Genomic DNA, 11,877 nt, shown 5'->3' with positions numbered 1-11,877 from the left:
AATATCTATAATAACTTATCTGTAATATTTGAACTGTATAAACTGTAATATCATAGTGTTATGACTTTAAAGTTTTAAAAATTATGGTAATCTGTAAATACTATATAATATTTGTCTATATAAACATTGTAATTCATATTTCTGTACAATCTGATAAAGCATATCTTTGTACATAATTACTGTAAATCATGATAGTGTGAAAACTGTATAAAGATATTTTCTACTAATATACTGTAAACATGATATTTGAAAGCTGTATAAATACTATACCGATCTGTTACGTGCTCATGCCACACAACTAAATAAATCAATTCCTATGCTCTGAAATCTGTATTTTATGATATACTAATAATTTGTGAACTGAATAATAATCTGGTAAAACATATAATTTATTGATAATCATACTAAAATTCCTAGCATAGTATATTTTCCTTACCTAACTAGTTGGGAGGCTCGCCTCCAACTCTATTCTCATATTCATAGCGTACTATTCTCAAAATCCTGAAATAATACAAATATACAAATTACTCAGCAAATCACTAAATTCCCTAAAAGATCATCTCTCATATTTCTTGAACCTGCATACTTGTAATTTCTTAAATTATAATTTACCTAGACTTCTGAAAAGATATCCACTAGGGTCCTCAACCCATGCCTGTAGGGTCCCAAAAACACTCTAACCCTGAAATCATAACACCTTAATTTTATTTCACAAAATACTAGTATATTCCCTTACAACACAAAATCTAGACTCAGATAAAACTAGTAATACTGGAAATACCTAAAAATCCACTTACCCTAATTTTGGGATGGTGCCCAAACTGCTCAAATCAAATTTATGCTCCAGCTAGGTTGTAACGACCTAAAATTTCATCCATTTTTTCCTTCTATATTAATATATATAATTTCTGATACCTTGCTTGAGCATAGCAAACATCATCACGGCCCGAAGTGGGACCGTGGTATCCTGTGCATTGCATATAACATCTAAGCAGCAGAAGTACATACATATCCATCATATTCCAAAAATACAATAGCAGAGTACTATATACCTAACTGTATCCATACACATATATACATAACATTTCCCAAAAGTCCCAACATACTATGTGCTCCACAGACCAACCCAAAACTCACCCTAAAAACTACGCCGACTCAACACCACCTCTACCTCTGAGCCGACCCTGCTCGCCTCTCTGGATTATCTGAAATGTTTAATAATGCTGGGGGTAAGACACCTCTCAGTAAGGAGAAACATGTTATTACCAATGTGTGGCATATGACTTAATTAACAACATATCATTTAATTAAAATTGTATATGATATACATCAAGAAAAACATTTGTATAATAACACATGCTTATATCGTATAGAATATAAAAATTTCTGAGTTATCTATTCAAAATTACTTCTATCTATAATACATAATTTTTACTTTCTGTGTGTACTATACATAAACATAAATCTGTAAATTTCCACCTGGATGGCTATATGTCATGACTTACTCCCTCATGACTGGGTTGTGTGACCCGTAGGTGGGGCTAAACACTGGTTGACCCTCTAGTGCTAGCCTAACTGTATGCATGTCTAGATGTTTGTAGCATGAAAGACCCGCTCCACCTGGTCCGGATGCCAGGGAGCTAACAACTCTACTCGAGAGCACAATCAATTGTACCATATTCTATTTGAGACATATGGTTGCACTGTTTATACTGTAACAAAACAGTACCACGCTCTGTAAACTGCTGCATTACATCTAGGTCAGACACCGTATAATAATATTTCAATATAAGTCTAACTGTTTTACCATGATTTTGTATTTCTGTATAACCATGATTCTGTATCAACTATATAGCCATGACGCTATAATAACTATATGTCTATATATTCTACAGCTGTAATGTTGTATTCTATATGCCATGGCTCTATGCTCTGTATAAATTGTATTTCCGTATATCATGATCCTATATTTTGTATATCATGGTTCTATAAAATTCCGTATAATCATAGTTTTGTATATTTCTATATAATCATGGTAATAAAAACATATCGTAGTATTCATTTCTCATATTTTCATATCAGTAATCACATTTCATCACTTTTCATTATAGCATTAACATTGCAATGTCCATTTTTTAGAAATCATTTATTAGTATTCACAACTCATTTAATCTCATAGTAACATATATATATCATTTCAAATTACTCACATTTCTCAATTAAACATTTCCATATCCCATATTCATCATTTCTCAGAAGATATATATTTCAATACATATCACTTTCATTATTTTTCACATTTCAAATCCTATATATCAATACACATTTCATAAACCCATATTTCTCAGGGTAAATCATTAACCCAATTTTAAACATATCTCAATATAAATCATAAGCCACACAAATTTCATCTGATATTTAGATCATAATAAAATTTCAAGTAAAATATCATATTTCAATTTCTCATATTTCTCAACCTATAATTTTCAGAAAAGACAGTTATAATTTATTCCCTTTACCTGACTTACTGAGAGGTCCACTAACACCATATATCATACGCTTCTTAGCGTTCATAACTCAAAAGCCTAAAAATCACATTTTTCCCAAGTAAAACAACTTAACTCCCAGACATTTATCATTCAAAAATCCCTAAACTCTATATATTCCAAATTAACTTTAAAACCCTTAAAGTATCTCGCTTACCCTGATTTTGTGATGGTGCCCCGAAACTCCAATATGAAAATCTACTCCGCCTAGGTTGCAGATAATCTTCCTAGGAACCTCGTGGTGATTCCCGATTGTCAAACCGGGCTATAACGAAGTCGGAAACGAAGAGAGAAGGTGAGGGTTTCGATTTTCTAGAGAGAGAGAGTGAGAGGAGAGAGAAAACGATGTTAAAATGAGGGTTTCCACTATTTATAGGCTGGCGTTCGTCGACAAGTTCAAGTAATTCGTCAACGAACCCATGAAGGCACTTCGTCTACAAGGAGGCTATTTCGTCGATGAACCTAAAATTTCCTTAAAACTCTCAAAACTCTCGGTATCTTCTCGTCGACAGGACACGTGTACTTCGTCGACGAGACCTATAGGTACATTCGTCGACGAGGACTTTGAGTTCATCGACGAATCACTTCTGTTCTCCTTTCCCTTTTTTCCTTCTCTTTCATTTATTTTATTAATTTAATTTTTCGGGTCTCTACAACGTACTCAGAAAGAAAAAGAAAAACAAGTGCTAGAAACTACAACAACAATAAACGTGTGGTGCAGGTGGAGTTATAGACTCAAGGTGGAGATGACAATGGTCAGGACGCAAAGAGTTTTAGCTCAGGAGAGTAGCAGCATCGTAGTATAGCCGTAGATGGACCCAGACACACTATCAGGCCACCGCCCAGGTACAATTTTGATGATCTGGTATCTTATGCACTTATCACTAGTAGCGGGGATCCTACTACTTTTCAGTAGGCGATGCACAGTCAAAAGAAAAGTGGATGCATGGAAGCGATGGTGGATGAGATGGAGTCATTGCATAAGAACCAGACGTGGGAGTTGGTAGAGGTTCCCAAGGGGAAGAGGGTGAGGGCGATAGAATGCAAGTGGGTGTACAAGAAGAAAGAAACGGTTTCAGAAAAAAAGAAAAGAAAAGAGAATTTCAAGGCTCGGTTAGTAGCAAAGGGATACTTATGAAGGAAAGGAGTTGATTATGATGAAATCTTCTCCCCTGTGGTCAGACACACTTCCATGAGGGTAATGTTAGGATTGGTGGCACATTACGGCATGCATTTGGAGCAGATGGACGTAAAGACAACGTTTCTCTATGGTGATTTGGGGGAGCCGATTTATATGTCACAACCAGAAGGGTTTTTCCAACCTGGACAAGAGCACTTGGTTTATAAACTGAGCAAATCACTTTACAGGCTGAAGCAGTCTCTAAGGTAGTGGTACAAACGGTTTGACTCCTACATGATCCGTATTGGCCACAGTAGATGTGAGTACGATTGCTGCGTCTATGTGAGGAGTCTTGAGAACGGTTCACTCATATTTCTAATGTTTTATTTTGATGACATGCTGATTACTGCAAAGGATATGACTAAAGTAAACCAATTGAAGACTCTGTTGAGTAAAGAGTTTGATGTGAAAGACTTGGGTACAATCAAGAAGATTCTTAGGATGGAGATTCACAAGGACAGAGCTGCAGGGAAATTGTGGTTATCTCAAGGAAGCTATGTGGAGAAGATGTTAGAGAGGTTTAGCAAATGCTAAATCGGTGAGTGCACCATTAGCAAATCATTTTAGGCTGTCTACCGCCCAGTGCCTAAAGAAGAATGATGACATTTGTGACGTATAAAAGGTCCCTTATGCCAGTGTAGTAGAGTGTCTGATGTATGTTATGGTATATACAAGACTAGACCTGACACAAGCTGTCAGTGAGGTGAGCAAGTTCTTTTCGAATCCGGGTCGACAACACTAGGATGCAGTCAAGTGGATTTTCAGATACTTGAGGGGTATAACAGGCTATGACATTATGTTCAGCAGACAACAGGATGATCCATTAGTGGTAGGTTATATGGATGCAGACTATGCAGGGGACTTCGATGACAGGAGGCCTACCATAGGGTATGTATTCACCCTTGTGGGAGGACCTATTTTTTGAAGGTCCATGGTACAATCACTTGTTGATTTATCTACTACTGAATCGGAGTACATGACAGTGGCTGAGGCTACCAAGGGAGCGTTGTTGCTAATAGGATTGGTCAAGGAGTTAGGTATCCAACAAGGTAGAGTTTAGTTGCATTGTGATAGTCAGAGTGTCATCCATTGGGCGAAGAACCAGGTGTATCATGCGAGGACAAAGCACGTAGCTGTGCAATTTCACTAGATGGAGGAACTGGTTGCTTCTGGTGAACTACTACTTGAAAAAGTTCACACGTCTGAGAATGCAGCAGATGATTCGGTTGTGACTTGAAGCAAACATTTTAAAGTTGAGCTTGTCACTATCTCTGTTAAAATGGCAGCCTAGAAAAAGCATTAAAAGAAGAAAAAACCTAAGAGCTGAAATCAGGAAAAGAAAAGAAAAGAAAAAAACACATAGTTAAAGTTAAATTAAAGGCAAGGAATGGATCAACAATAGAATGGCTGATTGAAAGGAAAGGAGATCGTATTTATCTTTTTACAATAAAGAAATATATCAAGAACCAATACTCAAGAAATTTCTTATACACTTCATGAAGAATAGAAAATTTGGACCTTCGGCAATATGCAAAAAGCATGGGGGAAATCAATTTTATATATACGCAATAAAAAAATGGGGGAAAAGGCAAGAAAATAGAGAGAGGGCAAATGCACAGGTAATTAGATTAAATTAATTTCTTAGATCTCTGTAATTTTGTTTACAGCATCCCAACAAATAAACCACAATCGTGTTAAAACTAAAATGAGAAACAAAAAAAAAAGCAAAGTTCACATTGCAAAAGAATAATCTGATTTATAGAAATGATTACATAAATGAAAGATAATGTCTTTTAAAAGCAATATGTTAAAATTGTTAACAAGAACATATTAAAGGAACACATACACGGCAGAACCTACATTCCAGATTTCGTAAATTAAAAACAAACTGAATGGAATATTATATTGTGCCATGGCATCTCAACACTACAACAAAATTAAAAGAACATATAGAAAGCACAACCCAAATATCAAATTGTGTTAAAAAAAAAAAAAAGGGGAAAAACAAAGAGGGCAAATGAATAGGAAATTAGGTAAATTTGTTTTTGAGATCTTTGTAATGCATTTGAAACAGAATATATTGTGCCATGGCATCTCAACACTACAACAAAATTTCAATAATATTAGCAAAACCTGTCATTTTCTTAATTTACACCCTCCTATTGTAGCCAATGCCACTGGAACTAATGCATCTCTACCAGCTGAAACCTACAATGGAAAACAGCTATCTGCTGTATTAGGAAATTTTATAAGTATGAGATGCATGCTTCTTTTTCTTTGTTTTATGCGCAATTTTATCTTATGGATTAATGGGTTGTTTATTAATTTATGCAAACAATTATACTCATGCAAGTCTCCATGGAACCCCATATATTCCTAAATCAGAATCCAAAACAAGCGTAATTAATTTACTTAATTAGGGTAGGTTTCGGCAGCACTGTTTCAGCCTTTCATAGAGGATTGCATTTTGGAGTCACTGAGGAACTCTAAAAAGCACCATCCCAACACTGGCTAAGATACACTGCGTACATTCATCTATGCAAAAGAGAAGGCTAAGGACTTGGGGGTGCTGCTGCTATTCCAACGGGATCTTGAGGAATAAAAGCAATAATGAAATTGTAATTTGATTTTATTTAACTTTTGTTTCATAGCAACTGAAAAGCAAGAGAATATTTGGGTGAAAATAAAATATGATAAATTGATAATCTTAGCTTATTGATTTAGGGTATTTTAGCCTTGTGGTTAAAAAACAAAAATCACTAAAATTCCCCAATTCGAAAACAAATTCATAAAGAGCAATCAGAAACCTCTGAATGAACCGAGAGGAGAAATAAAACCCACCAAAAAACACGCATGACCTCAGATGCATGAATCAACCATCAACTAAGAAGAACACATCAAATAATATGAAGAAGAAGAAGAAGAAGAGAACGAAGAAAAAGAGGAAGAAGAAGAAGATGGTGGAAATTAGATGATGAACTAATTAACCAAATACCTATGAATAGCGTGGAGAAATAAAAAATGAAACAACTATAAAGAGAGAATAATAACCTTGCTGTTTAGAAAAAATCCACCCAGAGATGAGAGAATTCCGAACCCCTCACAATCGAAGGAAGCCCATAATTGAAACTTGACAACGTCCGAAGAGGAATAGAATAATGGAACCTTAGCGAGTAGGTAAGCCATGCCCAGAAAGCCATACCGTCAAATAGAAAAATGGCACATCTTGTTGCTGTCGTCCGAATCCAATTGAGCAAAATCGGATTTGGGAGTAGGTGAGTTGCAGATGCGACGCCATACCGCCCAACAATGGAAGCTTGGACAGAAACTGCTACTGCGAAGAGAGGAGCTCGTGGGCAGAGTTTTTTTCCCTATTTATCTTTTTTTTTTTAAATATATTAAGTAATACCTGGGAAAACAATTCATGCCACGTATCATAGAAATTATTTTGTCAAAAGAAATATAATTTAATATATATTTTAATAAAATGATAAATCAGGAAATAAATTCTTTTGTGTAATAAATTTTTCGGCATAATAAATCAGAAAATATATTTTTTGAATATATTTTTAAAAATAATAATAAATTGAGAAATAAATCTTCTGCGCAATAAAACAAAATTTAATTCTCCTTCTTATTACTTTTGGAACAATAAATTTTTGAAGAAAAGAAAATTCCTATTTAATTATATCTATTTTTTTCTATTTAATATATTTTTAAAAATTTGTTTGCTTAAAAGTATTGTTTTGTTACTAGATTTAAAGATTCTTTTTAGAACGATTTAAAAATGGGATAAGTGAGAAATATTTTTATTTAATTTGTCTTATATCAATATAAAAAATGTATATACGATATCTATTTGTCTATTTGGTTCATAAAAAAAATAACATTTCTATATAAGATTCTCATGAGTTGTATGAAATTAAAATTTTCATATTTTTTGAGCATTGTCATATGTGAGCATAAAGATAAGAGTGTCATATTTTTTAAAATGTTATATTTCTCAAAATATAAAAATTGTCATTATATATGACTTTCTAATCATCAGTTAAATGTAAAAATAAATATCATGAAAACTTAAAAAAAAATTAAGGGTCTATTTAGTTGTGAAAAATATTTTTAATTTTTAATTTTAGTTTTAAAAAATATTTAAAAATAACGAATTTTTCATTTTTTAGAAATTTTTTTAAAAAATAAATGAACAGTATAAAAAATTTGACACTATTTTCTTGTAGAAATAGTTCTACTTTTATTTTTTAAATAATTAAAAATGACATTCTTTAATTTTTTAAATTCATATAGAAAAGGTAACAAATATTTTTTACTGTTTTTTAGATTTCTAACTCTTGTTTTGTTAATTAAGACTTGAGAGCATGTACTCATATATTAAATTTTGATTGTGAATTCAAATCCAAAATTAGTGATAAAAAATATAAATTTATATAGTTTAATTTTTTTAAAAAATTATTTTAATAATTATTTAAAAATCTAAAAATTACAAATAAAAAATTATTTTGACTTTTTAAACAAAATATTTATTTTCTAGCTAATTAATATGAATCTTAAAAATTAGAAAATCAATTAAAATTTTTATAATTTTAAAAAATAAGAAATAAAAAATAGTTTTCACAACTAAACTAGGGTGGTGCTTGATAATTGAGATTATAAGAATTGAAATTTAAATAATTGATTCTCATTATCAATGTTTGCTTATTGAAAATCTCATTCCAATTCCGCATGCAAAATGAGATTTTCCCTTTTGTTTATATTTTGATTCCTACCTCTTACTCTGGAATCATTTATAACACACAAGATTTATTTTCCGATTTATCATTTTAAAAAAATATATATTAAAAGAATTTATTTTCTGATTTATTGTACAAAAAAATTTATTTCCTGACTTATCATTTTTTTAAAATTAAATAATATCTTTTTTGAAAAAATAATTCCCGAAATGACACGTGATAGCGAGATTTGTTTAAATCTCGCTACTTCAAGTAGTGAGATTACGTCAGAATATTTTGAAAATTATTTTCTCAAAAAATATATTATTTAATATATTTTTTTAAAAAAAGGATAAATCCGAAAAAAAACTTCCGTTGGGCAGATACTCACGTGTCGGGGACACACGTCAAGATGAGATGGAGAAAATTAAAAAATAAAGTATAGAATAGATATTAATTTTTGTGGATAGCTTTGAATATTACATTTTAATATTTATAAAATATATTATAATAATATATTATTAATTCATCTTGAAAATATATTTAGTATTCATTAAAAATTATAAAAATATTTTACATTATCATTTACATATAATCACATGCAACACATGTTATATATCTTTTAGTAGTATAAACAAGTTAAAATTATACACCTCAAATCAATCAAAATGATATATCTTTTATTCATATTACATGTAGGTAATGATTGACAGTTAGAAGAATATAGTACCAAGTTAATAATTTCTAAATCATATGTAAAAAATAAATAAATAAAAATTATTTTTATTTAATATTACTATGAAAATTGTTTAATGATATTAAATAATACTCACTTATTTATCTTTTCTAACGATTAATAAATGTGTAGATATCGTGCAACTTAATAGTGTTGAATTTGTAGAGTGGAAAGTTTTCAAGATCTTCATTTTCTTTCATAGTGCAATTTGTCAAGACCAATTGATTTTGTTGAGTAACTATTCAATACTTTTTTTTTTTTATTTTATCTAATGGTATAACTTGAACACCAATTAATTAGTACATCTTTTCCTTAGGTAATAACAATTAAAATCTTTCAACTTCATTATAAAAATTATCGCTTGCATGTCGCATCCCTATGACAATATATATATATATATTTACTAGAACACAATAAATGGAAATGAACTAATTGTTGTAGTGAACATACCTTTCCATTTATGAAAACGATAAACATATTTTCATATATTTTTATTTTTTTAAATTCTATAATAAAAAGGATCATTAAAACTTATTTAATTGGTTCATTAAGTATTTATTTTACATTTGTTTGGCTATACCAATTTATTGCTAAATTTTATTTTTTTTTTCTGAACGTGAAATTGAAGCATTTGATTTTCAAATTTTATGCCATTTTTCATAATTAAGAATAATTTTCTCTATAACTTATTTTTTCATAATAATAATTGATTTTAACAATTTAAATGTAAATTTTTATATAGAAGTTTCTTTTTATTTGATTAATTTTAAAATTTTAAATTATTAAATACTAGTTGTGTAGGTGAATTGTATGCACGTGTCCCTGCTTGTATTGTCGAAATTGTGACAGTATCACCGAGATCGCGCGAAGGGAGAGAGAGAGAGAGAGAGAGAGCATGAGGGTTCCTCCACCGTCGAAGTCGGGTGACGCCGCGCCCGAGGACGACCCAGACGCCGTGCGGCCAGCTGCGGCGGCGGCGGCGGCGGCGGCGGGCGGCCTGAGGAAGAAGGGCGTGGGATTGCGAGCGTGGCTGCTGCTGGATTCGAGCGGCCAGGCTCAGGTGGTGGAGGCTGGGAAGCACGCGATCATGCGGCGAACGGGTCTCCCGGCCCGCGACCTCCGGATCCTGGACCCGCTCCTCTCCTACCCCTCCACCGTGCTGGGCCGAGAACGAGCAATCGTCATCAACCTGGAACACATCAAAGCTATCATCACTGCCCATGAGGTTCTTCTTCTCAATTCCAGAGATCCCTCTGTCATCCCCTTCGTTGAGGAGCTCCAGAGACGCATCTTGCGTCACCATCACGACTCGAAAATCCCGGTACTTTCTCTGTCTTCGTTTGTTTTCGAATTTTGTAGAATTCAGAGTTAAAGGTTGCAGTTTCTGTTTATTGTGTTGATTTTGTTTAATATTTGTATGATTTGTCAATTTTTTTAAATTTTTTTTTTGTGTTAATCGGTTGAGTAACTGTTTGTTGTGAAGAATTTGGGAATTTGATTTGGATGTTTGACTTAAGTTGCTGTAATTTAGGATATGGGAATGTTTGGTTGTTGTATAGAAATTGAATGTGTTAATTACATTTAGGAACTTGGGGATATTGTCGTAATAGGAAAGTACAGGGAAAATATGGGCATGGATAAAAAAATTTCTTTCTTTATTGTAAGCAAGTGTTAAGATTCGCTATTTTATTTATTTATAAATAAAACGCTGACATTATTGACCCAGATAAACACAGCATACTCATAACATCTCGAATGTATCAACTTTTTATTCTCCAGGTTTTTATGGCCTTCACTTTGATTTTGTGTAGTTGGTTGGTGTTAAGCTTCCTGGTAGTAGCCTTTTCAACATCAGTGTGATACTTTCCATAAAAGTAGTATTACTTGAAAAAAATTAGGAGTGGACAATTTTTCTGAAGCTTCTTTGTTTCTAAATATTTATTGATTTTTTTGTTTTTTGTTTTTGGATGAAAAGGAGGGTATGGTTGGTGGTGATGATTCAGAATGGGCAAATTTGTATGATTTGGAAGACCCACAGTCGGGGGCTGTCAGTCCTTCAAATTTTTCTGGTGGTTTTCCGCCCTTGCCTGAGAGAGATGAGGATGGTAAGTTGGGTGGTAATCAAGATCTTGTGGATAGAGATGCATTGAAGGTTCTTCCATTTGAATTTGTTGCATTGGAGGCATGCCTTGAGGCTGCTTGTAGTTGCTTGGACAATGAGGTTCAAAATCTACTTCAGTTTGAAATTTTGTATTTCTGTTTTATGGTGCCAGATTATTGAACTCATTTATGCTTCTGTTGTTTCCTCGTAAATTTAAATCAGGCAAGGACTTTGGAGCAAGAAGCTCACCCAGCTTTAGATAAGCTGACTTCAAAGATTAGTACTCTCAATTTGGAGCGAGTCCGTCAAATTAAAAGCCGCTTGGTTGCAATAACTGGACGTGTTCAAAAGGTTTGGTGGTTTTACACTTGTGCATTCCTCGTATTTTTATGTGAACTGTTTGGCTATGGTGTCTTTTATGTTGTAGAGAGCTATAAAATAAAGAATTTGTTGATAGCCTTTTCTTTTGGGTCTAGAATGATCACCTTGGCTGGGAACGATAACGAGTTAAGCTCCATAGTTTCGATATTGCCCCATAACTGACTTTTGCCTTATCTGTTAACACCCCATTTCCAATTATGTTTCTTATG

General features: G+C 32.7%; 1 protein-coding gene and 1 long non-coding RNA gene across 2 annotated transcripts in view; one reads left to right on the top strand and one right to left on the bottom strand.

Annotated features, from left to right (window-relative positions):
- Positions 1-920: 920 nt before the first annotated feature.
- On the bottom strand, positions 921-7,103 carry LOC131154994 (uncharacterized). The gene is made up of 2 exons (XR_009136727.1): positions 6,778-7,103; positions 921-1,205 (listed from the first exon to the last, which is right to left on the bottom strand). It is a non-coding gene; the product is annotated as an uncharacterized LOC131154994 (long non-coding RNA).
- Positions 7,104-10,004: 2,901 nt separating this feature from the next.
- The window catches only part of LOC131154993 (magnesium transporter MRS2-3), a 33,608-nt gene continuing 31,735 nt past the window's right edge, over positions 10,005-11,877 (top strand). Inside the window, exons 1-3 of the mRNA XM_058107864.1 lie at positions 10,005-10,507; positions 11,162-11,407; positions 11,510-11,638. Coding sequence (XP_057963847.1) covers positions 10,082-10,507; positions 11,162-11,407; positions 11,510-11,638 — 801 coding nt within the window. The 5' untranslated portion in view covers positions 10,005-10,081. The remainder of the gene's footprint in view (positions 10,508-11,161; positions 11,408-11,509; positions 11,639-11,877) is intronic.

Source organism: Malania oleifera, chromosome 5, assembly GCF_029873635.1.
Source record: "Malania oleifera isolate guangnan ecotype guangnan chromosome 5, ASM2987363v1, whole genome shotgun sequence".
In the NCBI taxonomy this organism is placed as follows: Eukaryota; Viridiplantae; Streptophyta; class Magnoliopsida; order Santalales; family Ximeniaceae; genus Malania; species Malania oleifera.
The sequence above is the reverse complement of the archived record's forward strand: the minus strand, read 5'-3'. Positions and strand labels throughout refer to the sequence as shown.